The sequence below is a fragment of the Astyanax mexicanus genome, chromosome 15, assembly GCF_023375975.1.
Source record: "Astyanax mexicanus isolate ESR-SI-001 chromosome 15, AstMex3_surface, whole genome shotgun sequence".
NCBI classification, from domain to species: Eukaryota; Metazoa; Chordata; class Actinopteri; order Characiformes; family Acestrorhamphidae; genus Astyanax; species Astyanax mexicanus.
In genome coordinates this window covers 24,671,512-24,691,989 of record NC_064422.1, presented here as the reverse complement: position 1 = coordinate 24,691,989, position 20,478 = coordinate 24,671,512, and the positions used below count along the sequence as shown (strand labels likewise).

The following is a 20,478-nucleotide window of genomic DNA, read 5'->3' as shown; positions in this document are numbered from 1 at the left end:
CACACATATTTAAACAGGTTAGTACTTTGTTCAGTAGGTTTTTCCTTCCACAACTTTGCTACATTATAAAGCACCAATGTGACATTGGCGGAATTAAGAGCTTAGGGCTAAGTAAACAGAATTGAGAGGGGAAATTGGGAAATCAGTGATGTGCAACAGTAATAGCAGCCATATCATAAACATAAACAGCCAATTTAGTCAACAGTTTTTTTTTTCCTCCCCTTTTTTTTCTCCACAGCGATTTATAATTGGATTTTTGTCCAGAAATAATTGTGCCAAAAATGACAATGATGACTCTTTTGCGGAATATGTTTTTCTTTAAATACATTAGGAGTGTTTATGTAAAAGAGAGCAAAAAAAATCCAATTATTCCGTTTTTGATTAACAAGCGTTTCCTTGAGGTCTGTTTTTTGCTGAAGATTAAGGATGCAGTGCTCTCTGAATAACTCAGAGGTGGATATTTACATATATGTCTGAATGATCCAGGTGCTAATAAGGATTATTTCAATAACTGGAGGCCAGTGCTGTTCAGGACAGCGTAATATTATGTTTCTTATCATCTCCAGCATGTTTAATGATATTCTAAGCGCTTTAAAAACATCTAAATGGTCTGGGTATCTGTCTGTGCTGCTGTTTATATACAGCTGTAATCTGGTTTTCAGCTTTGTGCTGCTGCTGCTGATGTGGAGCTGATAGAGCCTCACAGGTAAACGGCGACTGCATTTTCCTAAATGACTTCAGGTGACGGCTGTGGATGAAAACAGAGGGATGTGAGAGGTAACCTTATACACAGGAGTGACAGGTTGGCACAGGCGCAATAATGCAACAACCCAAACTGACATATTCACCAGGCTGTTGGTGATATACATAGTAAAGACTAACCGTGGTTTGTTTAATCTTTAGTCATGCACTGTAGTCATTATCCTCCTTTTGCCTTGTTCTTCAGTGGTCAGGACCCCACAGGACCACCACAGAGTAGGCATCATTTTGGTGGGTCATTCTCAGCAATGCAGTGACAATGGTATGGGGTTGGTGTGTTGGAAGTGTGTGCTGTGCTGGAATAAAAGATTTAGACACTGCAGTGCCGCTTGAGTTCTTAAACAGTTCAATGTCAGTGCTAGAGTAAGAATAGTTTACAAACATACAGGGGTTGGACAATGAAACTGAAACACCTGTCATTTTAGTGTGGGAGGATTCATAGCTAAATTGGAGCAGCCTGGTGGCCAATCTTCAATAATTGCACATTAAGCACCAGTAAGAGCAGAGTCTGAAGGTTCAATTAGCAGGGTAAGAGCACAGTTATGCTCAAAATATTGCACGAACCACATCCAAGAGGATTAACTGTGGACGCAAGAGGAAGCTGTCTGAAAGGGATGTTCGGGTGCTAACCCGGATTGTATCCAAAAAACATAAAACCACGGCTGCCCAAATCACGGCAGAATTCAATGTGCACCTCAACTCTGCTGTTTTCACCAGAACTGTCCGTCAGGACAATAAATTATTGTGGTCTAAAAACAGGTGTTTCAGTTTCATTGTCCAACCTCTGTAGATTACCGTCTCCTGTGGTCATAATGTTATGTTTGATCATCAGTGTATGTCCAAATGTTCACAGCGCATGTCTCAACACCCGTGTGCAGTTATTAAAAAGGCCGATTTGAAGAAAGGTCACCAGCTTGGTTGGCTTTATTGGAGATTAACACATGCATGAATCAAACAGTACAGAGTGCAACTTGAGGTATAACAACAGGTAAGCACACAGACCAGCACATCAGTACAACCTGCAGCAACCACCACCAACAGCAGCACTGATCAGTGGCCAACAGAGTACAGCTTATCCATGCCCTGCAACCCCCCTCCCTCCCCCACACACACACTTTCACACACGGTGCACTCTCCACACCTTCGCTCGTCCTGCTTTCTCTTCAAACAAATAAAGGTGTTTTCTGCAGCAGTTGAATAACGGAAAATTTGTTCACACACGTACAATCCACACACTGAACTCCAAACACATACAGTATCCAATCAAAGAAAAGTGCAGATTCTATAAACACATGGAAATGCAGAGAGTAACGTAATATATTTTTTTAGGTTATTTCTGAAGAAAATCATCTACACTTATCCCATGCTGGGGAGAAAACAGTACTGCTGACCACTACTAGTGATCACTTCAGGCAAATGTGAGTTTTTTTTTTGTTTTTTTTACCAATAAGATTAATGAACTGTGTTCAGACTAGAACTGATAGTCGTACCTAAAGAGACGTAAGATGATAGAGCATCTAAACTGTTCACAAGGCAAAACAAATAAAACCTCACAACAATCAACACACACAAACCTGAAAACTGTGAAACAAAATCATCATCATCATCATCGCATTCAATACAGCCCCAATACTGAAAGAAATTAAACCAACAAAAATCTAAATCATCTCGCAAATTCTTCAGACGTGGATTAAACAGCATTTTGTACAGTCCCAACTAGTTTCAAACAGAAAACATAAATTATGTAGAGCAGAAGCAGGTGAGTGTTTCATCAAATCAAAAAAATTATCTGACGGAGATTGTATTTATTTAATAAGCTGCATTAGTGCCGCTACGTTCATAAAACAATACATCATCCGTTAGCAGACTGTCAGCATCCTCTAACTGTGCAAAAGAGACTGAAAAGTGTTGATGAATAAAGTATTCTAGCAGTAAAGTAAATTGCACTTTATTTAATTTAGTCACAGACTTACTAACGTACTTAATTTTAAGTTCATTTAACATTATTTTGCAATGTAACCAGTTAACTGACTTTAAATGAACTAATAAGAAATCAAAGTCCCGCTTTAATATGTATGGTAATAAACTGACATGTAAAAATTGATGGGATAACAGAATGTAAATTGATCTTAAAGTGTTACCTCAGAGGACGGCTTGAGAACCCCCACACATCTATATTATGTGAGGTATTATCTTGTGTTTATGGCAAAGAAAAAAAGGTGAATGATCAGAGTTTGAGCAAGACCTGATAGTGGGTGCCAGAAGGCATTTAACATTGCTGGATCCTCATAGAAGCTATTACCACCCACAGGGGATAATGACATCCGTGTTCAATGCAGGAGGATCAACACTTATATCCCAATGGAAGCTTCCACGGGACATGGCGAAAGTTATGGGATGCAATGCTATTCTCATATGCCATGATATTTGTCATTTCAGTGTGGTAGTACAGGATTGAGACACATGAAAAACATAAATTGTCATTTATACAAGTCAGAATGTTTACAAAGAATTGATTCAGCTCAGTAAAATGACATTGACAGTATTTTTTTTTCAACAAATTAGTTCATTCCATTCATGTGTAGTGTAAAACGTTGTTGAAGCATAAGTTCATTTGTGACAACTGTTGAGCAAATTTTACAGAACTCAATTTAACCTGATGACAAACTGATTTGTCCAAAATTTAGAATTTTAGAATTTAACCTCTTTAAACTTAAACATTTATAAGTTGAAATGGGATTTTTGCTTGGGATGTACAATATAAAGCTGAAGTAGACTATTTTTTTATTATAGGGGATTCATAATTAATAACATAAAAACATCCCCATAAAAATACATTTTCTACAGTATTTTTCTGTAATGCTAATCCGGCTGGATCTTGTCGTAGTGTCTAGTTTTTTGAATGACTTCTCGTCCAAATCATCAAATATATGTACAAGAGCAAAATAACCAACATATATCCCAAATATCCTATATAGGCTAATTCTTTAATTTTTCTGTAAAACATGTCCAATACAGCTGAAAAAAAAAGAAACGTGTGGGGGCGAAGCACAGATTGGCCAATTTCCTCCCTTTCTATAGAATTCCCTTCAACTCACTGGCCAATAAAATGCTACAAACACAAACATACATAAACACCATTCAAAACATTCAGACAAAAACCTCAGTACATCCCGTTCCTGCTGAATTCATTCATTTTCCCTTGGTTCAACAGCATTTTTCCAAATTCAGGCATCCAGGTTTAGAAACCAATATCTATGCGAATGGGTAAGGAGAAACCACAAAAAAAACAAAAAAAAAAACATTAAAGAAATCCAACCACCATGCCTGAAGGACTACAGGTTATCAGCACACTCCAGCTATGTGCCAAACTGCCACAGACGGATCATTAAATTAATATCATCAACTTATATTAAGAGCACACAATCCCTTTGATGAAGAATATGAATATATAAGAATTTGAAAACATCAGTGACCATTCAGGCCACTCATTCATTCTCTACTCTATTTATAACTTATGTACTGTATTGTCTTGGTCATTAAACAAAATACTAAAGATTGTTCACTTGGTCCACTAAAACAGTGTGTGTACCCAACACACGCCACACACGCAAGTCACACACCGGAAAAGCACTAAAATGACATTAAGAGGAGCACATTCAACACACGGATCAAAGTTCAAAGATGTGCAAACATGAGAGTACCGAACACTAGAAATAAACGAGAGCCACCTTTGCCTCCTCTAACTAAAGGACTTCTGTTCATTAAGGCAGACCCATTTCATTCCCAAGCAACAACCCGAGTGAGCTTGACATCATTTCTACGGTAGTTGTGTACAGAAGAAATCCAATTTAAACTGCCTCCCAGTCACCATCAGGTTGCAATGAACTCTATTTACTCGGAAATACGGCTCTCTTGTGACAGGCAGCATTTAAAATGAACGGCAGCTACCATTTGCATTTGAACAAAAGCTCTCGTTAGTTTTTTTTTTTTTTTTTCCCCCACAGCCTAAAAGGCCAGCAGTGCAATTTATACTAAAATATACATATTAAATGTTCTATCCCTTTGTGATTACTCAAACAGCTTTTATAAGTAAAATGAGGAAATGAGCTTTCCTGTCAGACACCACTCCATAACTTTTATAGCATTTATAGCATTTAAAGTCTGCTGAACGTCCGTCTTTCTGCACTTGCCACTTTTCTTTCCTTCTTTAGTGAGGTAAACCAAAAGCACAGCACAGTGTTCAGGTAGCTTGAGCCAAATGAACCAAATTAACTATTTAAATGAACTATTATCACTATTTCTAAACTTTTTCCCTCAAATTAGTAGCTGAAATCATATAATTTCCACTGAAAAGGAAAAACACAAATAAATCCCTTCTGGAACAAAACTATGAAACTTATTAAACCACCACAGTGTCACAAATACCTGTGGTACTAGAGCCTTCAGGTACAGAACAACGTCTAAGATGCACACAGCTTAAAGAATCAGCTGATCGCTTGTCTGCTGTTAACTGAGAACAGTTTGAAGATTTGCACTATCAGCAGCTAGTTGGTAAGAGACAAAAAGAGGCTATTCTTCACTTCTTTTAGATGAAGATACCAGTATCTTAGGGGAAAACAACAGCCTCTGTAACTTCTTTCAAATAATCCAGAGACCAGAAAAAAACAGTTATAGACTGGCTAAACTGCTAAACTGGGAACTGCTGATTGCTGCATGCATAACAGAGGATGGTGGTATATGGTAAGTGGTAAGCTTGTGCCATGTGCTTGAATACGTTCTTAAAACATGACAATGACCTTCCATGCTAATGTAAAGCATTTTTCTTTTTTTCCACAGGACGGGGTTTGAATTCAAGGACATGAAAACCATGTAGTGTATGAAAATGTTCAATATGAAAATGTCTGTCTTCAGGATCCCTTCGCACAATTCAGCCGGGTTACGTCCGAGGATACAAACTGCATAGTAGGCAGCCGCCGTAGTCGACTGTGTAGTAATGCAGGAAGCAGAGGAGAGACAGAGAGAGACAAGGGGCCGCTGGGTCTGCACGACTGCCCACTTACCACACACACGGAGGAGGCTGAGCACCGCTGAGACATTGCTGAGGGGTGTTAAAGACCCCTGTTACATAGCAAACAGCGTGTCCTCAGCTTTTTTCCCAGCACTAACTGCTGAGCCTGCAGTTGTGGTGGCAGGGTCTCCAGTAGGGGGCGATGGGAGGACGGGGACCATCTCTGCAGCTTTGGCCCGCTCCTCCAGGAACTTATCAAATTCTGAAGGAAAAAGAAACTCAGTTGAAGAAGGGTCAGACTGTGATGATATACCGGTTCACAGATTTGCCATTTTAGCAGTTTGTAGGTTTATAGTTACAGATAGAGGTGTTCCAACTGGATATTTGAAAGATACCATAAAAGAATCACTTCTGGCATGAAAAATAATGTATGTAAAAAAAATATGAGAATGAAGAACCATTATATCACCTTAATATAAAGGGTCTAAACACTCATACATCAGTATTACAGTATAAAAACATGGTTCTTCATCAAACATCTGTACTAGCTTGCAAAAGTATTGATACCAAAAGTATTGAACTTTTCCACATTTTGTCACCTTACAACCACAAACTAGATTTTAAGAGATAGACCAACACAGAATAGCACATGATTGTGAAGTACTTTTACTGCAATTACAGCTTCAAGTATTTTAGGGTTTGTCTCTAGCAGCTTTGTGCATCTAGAAACTGAGAATTTTGCCCATAGCTCAAGCTCAGCTAGGTTGGATGGAGAGAATCTGTGAACAGCGATTGTCATGTCTTGCCACAGATGCTCGATGGGGCCATGCTAACATATGAATATTCTTGGATCTAAACCATTCCACTGGAGCTCTGGCTGTATGATTAAGGTCATTGTCTTGCTGGAAGGTGAATCTTTTCTTTCCCAGGCTCAAGTGTACCAATTTACTGTACATCTTATAAATATATAAGCTACTATAAAGCTAAGCAATTATTAAATATGGCTTAAAACATGAGAGCACAGTTATGTTAAATACATTATAAAAATCACATGCTGTAATAGTGATGCAAAAAATGAGTGAATGTATGAAATGTAAAGAAAGATTTCTACAGAAATGTGTTTTACCTTCACTCGTCACACCTTCTTCTCCTTCATCACCTTTCTGTTGAAAAGAATGGAGAAAATCCAGTCAGAGGTGACAGAATAAATGAGAAAATAGCAGCAGACAGCAGAAAGTAAACTCCAAACAGATTAAAAACTTGATTGAGCATTTCTAAAAGAACCCCCTTAAAGATCTCATCCAGAATCTGCACCCAACGCAACAAGTTAATACAACCTCTAAAGTAGCCTACCACTAACTCTGATGCATAAACCAAAGTAAAGGCATTAGTGACAGAAATAAAACATATTAATGAAAGCTAAACAGCAGCTGGCACTTGTTTAATATGCTTCAAGAAAAGTTAAACATTTCAATAAGTGAATTAGAAAGTTAAACATCCCAGAACAGCCTTAAAAAAGTCCATATAGAAATTCACCATCCAATGAAAGCCATTAATTAATGGGCCACAAGCCACCTAAAAGAAGGTTCTAGACAGCAAGGTGGTTAGTTAGGTAATGAGAAGCAAATTAAAAAAAAGAAATACACTGTGTGCGTAAAGCAAGCATATTTCTTTTTTAAGGAAGCCTGTTATGCAGCATCCAAAACAGCAAAAAAAAAAGATGGAATAAAAAACAAAAACCAGTCTCACCACATCAGTACAGAGCCATTCCTCAATGTCATCCATGACAGAGGACTGGACATGAGCGTCCTTTGGACCGAATTCATGGACAAACCAAGAGACAGAATCGAACAAAAACAACAAAAAAAAAAAATCCAGAAAGCATAAAAACAAAATACAAAATAATATAATGTCAACAGAAAATACAAATTCGGTAGGTTTTCCACTCCAAATACTGTAAAAACCATAGAAAACTGAAATGCATGCACACCAAAAAACAAAGGAGCATTTAGACAAAAGGTACATCCATATGTCCATACTCAGGAGAAAATAGAGGAAATGAGGAGAAAATGAAAGGCAACACACACCAAAATGGGCTCAAACAGGTCAAAAGTTCAAAAAACAAACTCTTGAACTTTTTAAACACACCAGCTCAAAATGATTCTAATGCGCCTTGAAACAGGTAGAAATAAACATGATCCTATACAATGCCCTTACTCTTCTTTACTAGATGTATTTCACACTGTGTGTCAGACTTCATGCCGTGATAATAAAGGGAAAAAAGACAATGCAACACCACACACACACACACAAACACAAGTATACACACACAAACTCGCACATCCTGACTTGTACTCACCCCTGCAGTGCTATTTTGCTTAACGTCAAGAGTAGGAGCTGCTCCACTTGCTGCCTGAGTGTCTTCGAATGGTGCACTAAAACGGTTTAATATAAGAGAAAGAGAATGAGTTGTAAACTTGTAGTGTTTATGTTATAATAGATTTTATTTAAGTACCATATGGTTACAAAAAACACAGTAGCCTATGTGTGATTGGCATCTGACAATGGCGAGTGAAAAATGAACACAGGAGTCTTGTTGCGAAACAAGCTGAAAACACTCATCTAAAAAGTTACTTTTTTATTTATCATGTACTTTTATTATGTAAGAGATTTTTTTTTGTACCCAATTGTGAACTTGTGCGGTAAGACTGTGTGTAGGACTGTAAAATACAAGGAAACAATGTCTGTTCAAAATAAATAAAGAAAAAAAGATCCTAGCACAGGCATTTGGGTTGTTTTTTTTTGCTCGTACTGAATGAACCGTAATGCCAACAGCAATGGTGAGAATTAAACTGTGTACAAATGCACCCCAAATATTTAGCATTACAGACCATAATACAGTACAAATCAAATGCTTGGCCAAAGATGTAGGCTTTAAATAACAAATAAAAAAAAAGTAAAAAAAAAAAATCAATTAAAAATGTAAAAAACTGTTATAATAAGTGTCTCCTACTTCTTCCGCTGGTCAGACATGGTGCCGGTTCTGGTCTGGGCGAACATGTCGAAGTCGTCTTGTGGCTGACAGCTGCTTAGTGAACTCAGGGTGCCGCTGACACTGTCAGCACCCATATCTGAAACACAAACCACCACACCACCAGAATTTTAATAAGTTTTCCAAGACTATGAGGAAACTTTTGCTATATCCCATGGAAACAAAAAATGCTGCACTGACTTGGTATGTGTGTATATGTGTATGAGTCGCTTGTCTGTTCGCACAGCCAATTCTAGCCAGACACCGCAGGATATCAAACCATTTCTACCCCCTGAGCTCTTCACTGTGTGTGTTAATGTCTTCTACACTAGGGCTAGACATTGTGTGACCATTATTTAGGCAGGGTGCCAAAATAATACACAGCTGTGGAAAAAAAAGAGACCACTTAAAAATTATGAGTTTCTTTGATTTTACCAAATTGAAAACCTCTGGAATATAACCAAGAGGAAGATGGATGATCACAAGCCATCAAACCAAGCTGAACTGCTTGAATTTTTCCATCAGAAGTGGCATAAAGTTATCCAAAAGAAGTGTGTAAAACTGGTGGAGGAGAACATGCCAAGATGCATGAAAACTGTGAATAAAAAAACAGGGTTATTCCACCAAATATTGATTTCTGAACTTTACTAAAAACTTTATGAATATGAACTTGTTTTCTTTGCATTATTTGAGGTCTGAAAGCTCTGCATCTTTTTTCAGCCATTTCTCATTTTCTGCAAATAAATCCTCTATATGACAATATTTTTATTTGGAATTTGGTAGAAATGTTGTCTGTAGTTTATAGAATAAAACAACAATGTTTATTTTACTCAAACACCCACCTGTAAATAACAAAATCAGAGAAACTGATTCAGAATTTTTTTCCAGAGCTGTATATAATTAACAATGAGCATAAGACTCATAAATTAAACTCTTTGTTTTACTGAACTGACTTTGTGGTACAACTGGCTTACAACACTAGAAAAAGAGGAATAGCGTTGCCCATTGGAAAGTATGCATTTCAATAGAAATTATTTGAGCAATCTGTTCCCCTATCCTACCTATTTGTTTGTGAATAGAGGTGGGCTATTTGACAAAGCTCATACTTGGTATTATGTTTCACTACACCCCAAATCCATTTCACTCATTTAATGAACACTTTATATCGTCGCTGTCTGATGAAAAATCTTAAAAACGGCAACTTCACAGGAGAGAGAAAAAACCTTGTAAACTTTCAATGTAAAACGAGTTTATTTTAGGTCATTTTGAGTTTCTATTAGTCTGTTCATCAAGATATTTTGGCACATTGTGAGAGGCAGTTAGTCTGTTAAAATTATGTAGTAAACTTAAAATCGACAAAAATGGAGAGAAGTGTTTTTCATTGGACAGCGACAATATATATTGCTACCTCATACGTTTTTGCACATCAGTGTTTGTTAACTAAAAAGATACACAATTAAATACATTCAGTTCAGATCAGTTCGATTCAATTCTCAGAGCAGGCATACATGACTGACTCACCCAGGCCGGCCAGTCTAGAGGACAGTGTAGCAGGTGAAGCTGATCGGGCAGGAGCTACAGAAGCAGGCAGGCTGGAGGGAGGGGTGGCATTGACTCTGGGACTGACCACCGCTGGAGACCCCGGGCCCAGGTCAATCAGGTTATCTTCAGTAGCTTCACTCAGGACCTACGGACACACAACCATTTCACACAAACAAACAAGCAAAACTGCATCAAACCACAAGGCCCATGTAAGCAGCCGCCATAGTGCGTTGCTTTTTCACACTGATCAGAGACCACCAATTCTGTTACATAAAACAGCGAGTGTTTCAGAATGAAGCCAATGGTCCTGAACATCAGAATAAAAGAGCAACTACAACAATAAAGCTACTGGGATGGTGTCTTAGCTTCACCCAATTCATCTATATACTACAAACCCACCACCCACCTGCATGTATTACTGTATATATTTTAAAGCAATACTCCAGTGATTTTCAATCTAATCTCTATAATCCAGCATCTGAATCATGCCATTAAATACCAACTCTATTTTGCATTTACGCTGTCACAACATGTGGCTCCACCTCCTGAAGTGGTTTAATTGATCAGATTTGTATCGGTTTTAGATTTACACATGCATTTTATGTGGCTTGGTCTTATCCAGATATAATCCTGATAAATCAAGACACACAATGTAACCATATATAAACAGCATCTATAAAAACACAAACAATTGCAAAAAGGGTTGCACCAGTATGGGAACTGTGGGGATATTTAGATATTCAGTATGTTCTTATTCAGATATTTAATATTTGCCATGTCAGTATTTGATTACCTCGCTCTATATCAGATGTGTTAAAATCTATATTACATATTACATATGCAGCACATAGAGATCAGGTTGAAAAAAAGCTAAAGTATTCCTTTATCTAGGAATTGATACCTTGAGGAGTAGTCAGTCCACAAATAAACAAGTGATGAAAAATAGCTTTTAAATAGTAAGAAGCATAAATTTAAAATGTCACCAGATACACAAATCAAAACTATAAACAACATGCTCCTCATGAGTATCTGTCTCTACCACCACCATGTTTAACAGGAGCTGGTGAGTAACGTGAATAAGGGATACAAGTGTTCAAAAATGTCAAGTTGAAGATCAAGATTTTGAAAGACAATTTAAAGGCATATTTATAATCAAACTTGAAAAAGAAGTTTCCAAAGGATCTCTTCCTTTTTTAGTTGACTAGACTTAGCATATACAAATAAATAAGCAAACATTTTCACTGTTTAGGGCAATTTTTCAATTAAGCATCTAAAATCTAATATTATCCCTTTGAGTTTAGGCAAGCTGGGATGGGGAAAGCAGGGGATGGGTAGCGAGCAGCAGTCACCAAACGTGGAAGCCGTAGAAGGGGAGCCTGGGTTGTTCTAACATGGACATACAGAGGATTCACATACAGCACATGCTAAATGCAACATGGGTATATAACATTTATTTGACGTACAGCTAATGCATAAAAAACAAAAGCACATAAAATGAAATGGCTTTTATACTTGCCTCCTTCAGCTAGCAATATGTAATAGTAATAAAAAAAAACAACACAGAACAGAAACACACCATAAATAATGTCAGCATGCTTTCACAACTCGTATCTCTGGCTTTTGCCGCACATGAACGTGTAATCCACACAAAACGTACAAAAGATACAAAGAGCAACAAGCAAGCAACGAGGGGAAACAGAAAAATAAGCAGCGTGACCCAGAGCATCGGCTTTGGTATGCTCTCTTTATGGATGAAGACAGTACATACACACAATGACAGTACATTTTTTTGTATCTGTGTGCTTCTTCAGTTTTGCACTGAAGCCAAGAGTATAATATGGCTAACAAGAAAAAGAAGCCTATGGCCACCAGCATAGCATTGCGCTAATCATCCCTCTTGCCTCAAATCACATAACAACATTCTTATTAGCAGAGGGCATAAAATATGGCAATATTTTACTGGAATACATTTTTTTTTCATTGTAATACAAAATATTATTTTTCTGATATTCTCTTTAGCTGATATTGTTACCACACTCATTACAAATAGTATAATTAGCACTGTTTAACTGGGTAGAGTGCAGCACAGCTTTAGTTGGTGACTATTTCAAAACTATTAACATATTAAGAAAACAAATAAGCAGTATATTTCACACTATAAGCGCACTTAAAATCTTTTAATTTCCCCAAAAATCAACAGTGCGCTTTATGTATGAATTTTACCAGTCAGGTTGTAAGGACCAGTAAAGTCAGTCTGTTGATGTACAGCGTCATAAAGGAGTTTCAGTAAAGTTTCTCCAGCACTAAGGCTGGAGCACTATTAGCAATAGCCGCTAACCACAGATAATAGTCAGTAAAATATGGTACTGATAAAATTAATTATTTGTCCATTTTTACAGCCTGCCTTACTCAATCCGCGCATAACGCATAAGCGCATATAACTTACCCCGTTATTGACACCTTGAGCAGTTCGGCCAGATCGGAACCTTTCATATCTAAGGGCAGAAACAGAATTTGTTAATAATGCAAACAATTTTTACCAAAATAAAGCTATATTTTTATTATTAGCAGTTGAGATGGACGGATTATTGTTTTTGAAGCAAAAATCGATCAGCGCGTGTTTGCTAGTCCTGCTGATACTCACTGTACTGGGCTAAATGATGTACTTTCAAAATGGGAATCCGGTTAGTAGTTTTAAAAACCTTACTCCGCTTCCCTCACAAGGCATGTTAGTTTTACACATTCTACTAATATAGAAGTTTGGAATCAGATTTGTTAAAAATACAAGAGCTCCAAGCTGATTTCTACCCTAACTTTCATGATCCATGATCCACTAGCTCACCAATAGCAGATCCATGTTGTCATCTAGCAAGTTTTCAGGATTGGCTAAATTATTGTTTAAATGCATATTTAGACTAATAATCAACTAATTTCAATATCAGATGCTTCTACCATATGAAAAAACGTTAAAAGCTTGTTCAGCAATTACATGCACAAGTGCCTTTAAAATGTTGTAATGCTTAGATGCCAAAATATACAGTCTGAAATTCAAGAATGTCACTTCACACATTGAGATGAGCTGGAAGCTCATAGTAAAGTATTTCTCCAGAACAGAACACTGTGCCTAACACCACTTGTGTTTTGTCTGTGCCATGTGTGTGCACACAAGCCAAAACCAGCCTGGCCTACTTTCTGTTGTTTGTGTGAAGTGATAACGCCTATTCGTAGCCAAAACTCATTTAGTGCGAGTATGTACATGATAGAAAGACGATGCACTCTGTGAAAAACTGACCTTAAATGTGTGATGCTCTCGATTTTTTTATTTCTGATCTTTAAGAATTTATGTCATGTAGTTTGTGCACGGTTTAGGCATGTAGCTGTGTGTTTGGCAGTCAGGTAGAAATACCTTTCATATCGCAAGAAGATGTTGTTGAGGTCGTCATTGACGTGCAGCAGCTCCTCTGTGACCTCCTCATTGGACACACGGGAAATGAGCTCCACTATCCTCTGCTGCATAGCCCTGCAGGTCCTGTTCAGCTCCTAACCAACAAACAGAGAGAGATTATGAATGCTGTGAATACTGGTTTTAAAGTAAAATATTCTTATACTGTCAAACTGAGCATTAAATAGTAGTAGACGATGTCCTTTGTGGTGAATAAAGTTTTATTATTGTTTGAAAAACACAAAAAACTTTCCCTCCCACAGAATGTACAAGAACAAGAAAAAGCTGAGTCACTGACCTGCAGAAGCTCATGGTCAGATGGGTCCTCCTGGCCGGGCACCATTTCTGTTAACATCTCGGACATCACCTTAGTGTTCCCACGTACAATGTCCAGCTCACTGCGCAGCCTGCAAATCTGAGACACAAATTCCAAGTAAACAGCAGTCATACTATATATTTAGGGATGCACCTACATTTTGTGTACAAGTATATATATATATATATATATATATATATATATATATATATATATATATATATATATATATATACACTGCTGATGCCAATGCTGATACATACAACCTCCTTGTTCCTTTTCCATCATATAATAAGTAAATCAGCAAGTATCGGTTTGATATTTTGGCCATTGGGCGATGCAAATTATTCTAAAAAAGCAACTACGGGAAAATACCTATATAATTCTAATGGCAGTGTGCATCCCTGTAACTATAGATTTTTTTCCTAAGCTATTTAGGTAAATTATTTGGTAATGGTGATTCAACAGGTGATTTTGAAATATTGGATTTATAATAATTCTTCTACCATCATTCAAAAAAAAAAAACTTCACACTCATGTTGTGACTAACATTAAAAAAACACGCACCCAAAGTGTAATTACGGTGCGTAGCAGTGGACAAATTGCTATTTTATTAAATGCGTGGTGACAAACTCAGAGATCTGAGTCCGGACGGGACCAAAATTACTGGAGGACCACGGAGTTCTGCAAAAAACAGTAGGTCTTTTCTCAGAGGTTAACTAAGAAAAACACATACATGGAATACAGGAATAAAATCATAAAGAGAAAAATAAAAGAGAAAATTACCCCAGGACCCCCTGAAAAACTAATCCCATCCGGATAGGGCTATTGTTGCCGTTTACTATAAAATGTATTTAAACAATACTGAAATAACATTTTGGCTGTGTTTAAGCAAACAAGCCTAAGCCTTGGATTTTTCCTTAGATCACATTTTTTCTTGGTGTTTGTGTAAGTGATTTGCATCTGTCTGTATTCCATAAAGTGTAACTGACTGGAAATAAATCTCTGACAGTTCTGCAAAGATGGCTGCTGAGTAAACATTGACTTTTTCATGAGGACTTTGGCCTCTGTCATCAACAGAACTAATCTGATTTGAAAAGAACAAACTTGACATTTCCACACAGCCCTGAATAAAATGAGATCTGTGTCACATTAAGGCAAAACAAATCAGATTTGAGTAACTTCAGCCTGGTAATGTGAATGGTGGAAACAACTACCTGTTCTGGGGTTGGGTTAATTGGTCCAGACATGTGCAGATTTGGGACCTGTGGGGACGTGTGTGCCAGGGGAGCAGAGTAAGCTGGAACAGTGCCAGGCTGGGGCTGGGGTTTAGGCTGAGCTGGAGCATTGTACTTATGATCCGCCTCTGGAGCGGTCTGTAACTGAGACCAGCAGAACGATGTTACTAAACACTATTCCAACAGCACTCGAACACATGCAATACTGTAAATACACTTTCACAAAATCATATCTTCAGGAAAGAGCATGTGACAAATAAACAAAACTTTGGCCAATAACGCTTTATGCTAGGAAGCCTTACCCGCTGTGGTGTGTGGATAGGTGATAAGGTCTCCATATCTGACCTTGGGAACTCTATGCCTTTCCTTTTCATTTCCTCATAGACGTGGACTACGCCCGTCAAATCTGGACTACTCCTGAAAGCATCTGCCCAAGCCTGACAAAGACAGTTGAAAGAGTGTTAAACTGCTTTTATGTGCCAAAATTCTATTCCGTTTCAATTACCGCTATTATACACGCAACACTTGTTTGCATACCTACAGGTCTGCTAAGTTTTTGTTGGTCACAGGTACAATGTATCAGAGAACATGTGCAACAAAACACACATGACACAAACATTTCCATCAGAGAGGAAAAAAGTAGATAATGTAAGAACAATATGAATGTAAATACAAATTATACAAAAAACAACACCGATAAAACATTACATTAATGTGAAGTGTTGATGTTTTATTCCAGCATAAACAATACAATAGACAACAGGCTGTCATTCTCAGATAAACGTATTAATGAGGTGAAATTATATTCATGTTGGGAACAAATACATGACCTAGAACAGTAGTAAATTCATTGACCTTCTCCACAGAATGGATTTCATCTGCATAGTACTTTTACTAATACAACTCTTTCTAGGTTATTAAGAACACAAATCTTGTGTGACCATGGACAGTTATCATCCATAATCATAACAATAATAATAATAATAATAATAATAATACACTCTTTTTTCCAGCAAATGTTGCTGTCATATTCAAGGGTTTAAAGGGAAAACATATTTTTAATACTATTATTTCATAATGAAGAACATAAATGGTCTAGAGTTGATTTTAAGTGCAGAATTTGCATTTCAGCAGAATCTGATTATGGTGACAAATGCAAAACAAACAGAGAAACGCATACATTTTTGAAGTAGTTAAATCAACAGTCTGGTACTTTCTTAAAACAACTGCATTGCACAAGCTTTCCTAGAGCAAAAAGATAGTAAAAGCATTAATCCTGTGATAAAAAATATAAAGTCCTGTTCACAACATCATAGTCAAGTCAAGAACACTATCGAGGGGGAAAGGCAAGAGTATCACTGGTAACATTTACAATCTAAAAATGTGTTCATCAACGTTTATACAAAAGCATGACCTCAAAATGAAAATGACTGATAGGGCTCAAGTACACAAAGGACAGATTAGATTGATCCAAAACAGTCTGTCCTTTTCTGGAGCAAGAATATTTGAACAGATAGAAACAAGATAATACCTAGAGTTTGAAAAAAGATAGTAAGTGAGTTTATGATTTGAAGAATTGCACATAACCTGTCAAACATGGTGGAGGCACTGTTACGGCATAGTATGGATATGGTTGGAATATTTTAGGGTATTGTGACACCATTTTATTAAATGTAATTGTAAAACGTTAATGTGACACACAAAATGTTTTAGCATATGGTGAACCATGCCTAACTCCATATTTACTTACAGAGTGTGCAATTAGTTAGGTTTAACTGGATAAGCTGCAGCACATTTTAAATAAAAAACACTGTGCTAAGCATAGCATATTATTTAAACAGTATTTAAATTATTTAAATAATAGACTTCAGTGAGAAGACAAGTGGGATTGTAATACGTGTGACATCATTTACTGTACTCAATTCCAGGACAGCTGTACACTATTCTGCCTGCAAGCATTCTCATAAAAAGACTGAATAATTCTTCTTGTTAAAAATAGCAAATAATGAGTCACACTCTCTTTATTGTCACCTCTTTAAAACTATTTATAGCGTTATACTGGGCAAGAATCTTACGTGGCTTTCACAGCAGGCTGCAGTTCTATAAACAGCAGGTAGGCTAACGGGGGCACATTCAAGCTGCCCTCAGACACCTGAGCTGCTCAAGGTAACCAGATCACACTTTGTGGTTATTAGCACAACTCCTGGGCCAGAGCATCTGCCAGGTCCCCTTGACTACAAGGCCTCTCATGACTAAATAGACCACACAGTTTATACTGACCCTTCTCCCTCAAGACTTATGTGTTACCAAGCATTAAATCTCAATGCACCATGTTCAAAGCATTAACAGTACCTGTATAAGAGCAAGCACTTTGTCTTGCACTATAGCAGGGGGGTTGTTTTTAGGTGAAATGACCTTCACCAGAACACCGTCAATAAAGTCCCGGGTGGTGACGAGGGCATGGAAGCGATAGCCGCAGTTTTTCACACACGTCTCAAGAACCTGGAAAGCAGGAAGCAAAGCAGTATAAGTAGATTACATAAGACAACAGAATCAGATCAGAAAAGAAAGTTATTACAAAAAAAAAAAAAAAAACACCCTTACCGTCAGAGTCAACATCACTTCCCTATAATTCTTATTTCCATTAAGTCTCTTTTTCACAGCCCTTATGGCATCCTTAGGTCTGGGATCAGAAAAAATACAAAATGTAGATTTAGGTTGTGATTATCTTCTGTAAAGTCAAGAGAATACTGATGCACTTGTTATCTGATCATGCTTTCCCAGCATTCCTGGCTATTTTAATGGTCTTAAATGACACAACCTGAATCATACAGATTTTCTGTATATTGTATCAAAATTATTATCATGATGAATGATTTAAAACATTGTTCCAAAATGAATTTGACTAACAATTTGATTGTAAATTGTCATGCATTGTTTGATGGTTTCCTTTAAATCTGCAAATGTGGATACACAAGATATTTGTGTGACATCAACAACAAATTCGTTTTTACAGATGGTTTATTAATAATCTGAGCATATGCAGATAACCAACATGAGTCTACCTAGAGCTTGAGTCAACAATCTGTAACAAAACATACAATTTACTATTATTTTAAGCATAAAACTAAAAGGTGGAAAGAAGACCCTCTTCATTGATCCTCTCTTACCCATCTTCTGTTTCATTGATGATGTCACATATCTCCATATTCAAAGTCCAGTCTTCACTTTGTAAGGAGCCATCTGTGGCCTTTTCTGCAAGTGAAAACAAAAAAGTTTACAAAACAGTGAAAGTTATAATGTTTACCCACTCAAAATTATATTTACAGGGTGTGGTGTAGTCTACAATTGTGTGTCCATATGTGAAAAGGTTTTTCTTGTGAATTAGCTAATGGTAATTAATTAGCTACTGTAATGTATAACAAAGAAACACAGCTCTGAAAAAAAAAAAAAATCTTCAAAATTCCAAATAAAAATATTGTTATTTAGGGCATTTATTTGCAGAAAATGAGAAATGATTGAAATAACAAAAAAAGACACAGAGCTTTCAGACCTCAAATAATGCTTTTACGAGTTCAGAAATCAATTTTAGGTGGAATAACCCTGTTTTTAATCACAGTGTTTATGCATCTTGGCATGTTCTCCTCCACCAGTCTAACACACTGTTTTTGGATAAATCTATGCCACTCCTGGTTCAAAAACTGAAGCAGTTCAGCTTGGTTTGATGGCTTGTGATCATCCATCTTCCTCTTTATTATATTCCAGAGTTTTTCAATTTAGTAAAATCAAAGAATCTCATCATTGGTCTCTAGTGGTCTCTATTTTTTTTCCCAGAGCTGTATACATATTATTGTGATACTCTTGCCCTCCCTCTCAAGAAACTTCTGACTTGTGACTATTTAGTCGAGTTATTTTTCATATGACCTTCCTGTTTTTAGAAGATATACAGTGTTTTGTTTGTATATTTATTTAACTAGCGCTGTTTATTCATTTAGCTAATTGTGCAGAAAATAAATTACCTGAGCCTCACCGCTAAACTACTTCAATACACGTATATTTGACATGTTATGAAAATACATTGGAAAGAGAGTTAGCTAACCAACCTAGTTAACTAGCTAGCTAGCTGAATTGTAAAGCCCACGTTTAGTGACACAGCTAACCAAACTAGCTAGCTTGACATATTATCTAAAGCTGAAGTTTTCTTTTCTTTAACTAAAAATTTAAATGGCACGTCCTACATGTTAAAGCGTCCACTCCAGCTGTTAAGTACAGAGGTTAGCTAGCTATCTGTGTGAAAATTAGCTAACGTTAGGTTGGCTAGCTATTAGATAAGCAGCCCAAAGTGGCTGAATTTCATTCAGATAAGCTAGGTTACGCAGCTAATTCAGCTAACAGCTGCCTAACTAACAGCTGAGCAGCCTTCAGCTCGTTTCTCGCGGGTTGTGTTCGTGCTGCAACACACAGTAAAACAAGTCAGATATGGAATATAGGCTCATTTCCTGAACGTTTGTTTAATAATGTGTAAATGTTGCGGTGAATGTTAGGTTGGCTAAATGTGAGCTAAAGCAACAGCCCATCGCGTCTCATAGCGACTCAGGTTAGGTAGATAGACAGATAGCTTAGATAGGATAGCTAGCATTAGCATTAGCTAGGTAAACAGCTATTCTGAAAGGTACGGAAAACCAAGTGAACCTCAACGAAAGACTGTTTTAATTAATTAAATAATCAACTATGTTATCGTCTAATGATTAAAGCACGTACCAATGCACTGTCCCACCGGAGTACTGTATGGATTCCCTAGTAAAAACTCCATCTTGTCAACAACAACCCAACATCGGTTTGCAGTGAATGAGGCAGTAAACATTCAAGTCCCGCCCCCCGGATTATCCTATTGGAAGACGGAGCGCAGAACCTCACGCCTATTGGACAAATCCGATGTCCATCACAAGAAGTCGCTCCCAGGAGTTAAAGGGGAAATATCACCAGCTGATGTGATGTCAGTAGTGTGTGTATATATATATATATATATATATATTCATTTTTCAGCAGGACTTGGCACCATGCCCACACTGCCAAAAGTACCAGTTGGTCTTATATAATATTAAAATTTTCTGGGACACGATTTTTTTTGTTTTCATT

The 20,478-nt window shown here is 37.1% G+C and overlaps 1 protein-coding gene across 2 annotated transcripts; it reads right to left on the bottom strand.

Annotated features, from left to right (window-relative positions):
- Nucleotides 1-1,665: 1,665 nt before the first annotated feature.
- On the bottom strand, nt 1,666-20,206 carry tom1l2 (target of myb1 like 2 membrane trafficking protein). 2 transcript variants are annotated; one of them, XM_007251200.4, is made up of 15 exons: nt 20,101-20,206; nt 18,510-18,594; nt 17,944-18,022; nt 17,692-17,841; nt 15,642-15,776; nt 15,319-15,483; nt 14,084-14,200; nt 13,750-13,883; nt 12,790-12,838; nt 10,323-10,488; nt 8,784-8,901; nt 8,130-8,205; nt 7,520-7,579; nt 6,897-6,933; nt 1,666-6,032 (listed from the first exon to the last, which is right to left on the bottom strand). In XM_007251200.4, the coding sequence occupies exons 1-15, from the start codon at nt 20,201-20,203 to the stop codon at nt 5,884-5,886; spliced, it is 1,623 nt and encodes a 540-aa protein (XP_007251262.3). In that variant the 5' UTR covers nt 20,204-20,206; the 3' UTR covers nt 1,666-5,883. The 2 variants fall into 2 exon arrangements, with proteins under 2 accessions (XP_007251262.3, XP_049320737.1); XM_049464780.1 differs by lacking the exon at nt 7,520-7,579.
- Between the last annotated feature and the right edge of the window lie 272 nt (nt 20,207-20,478).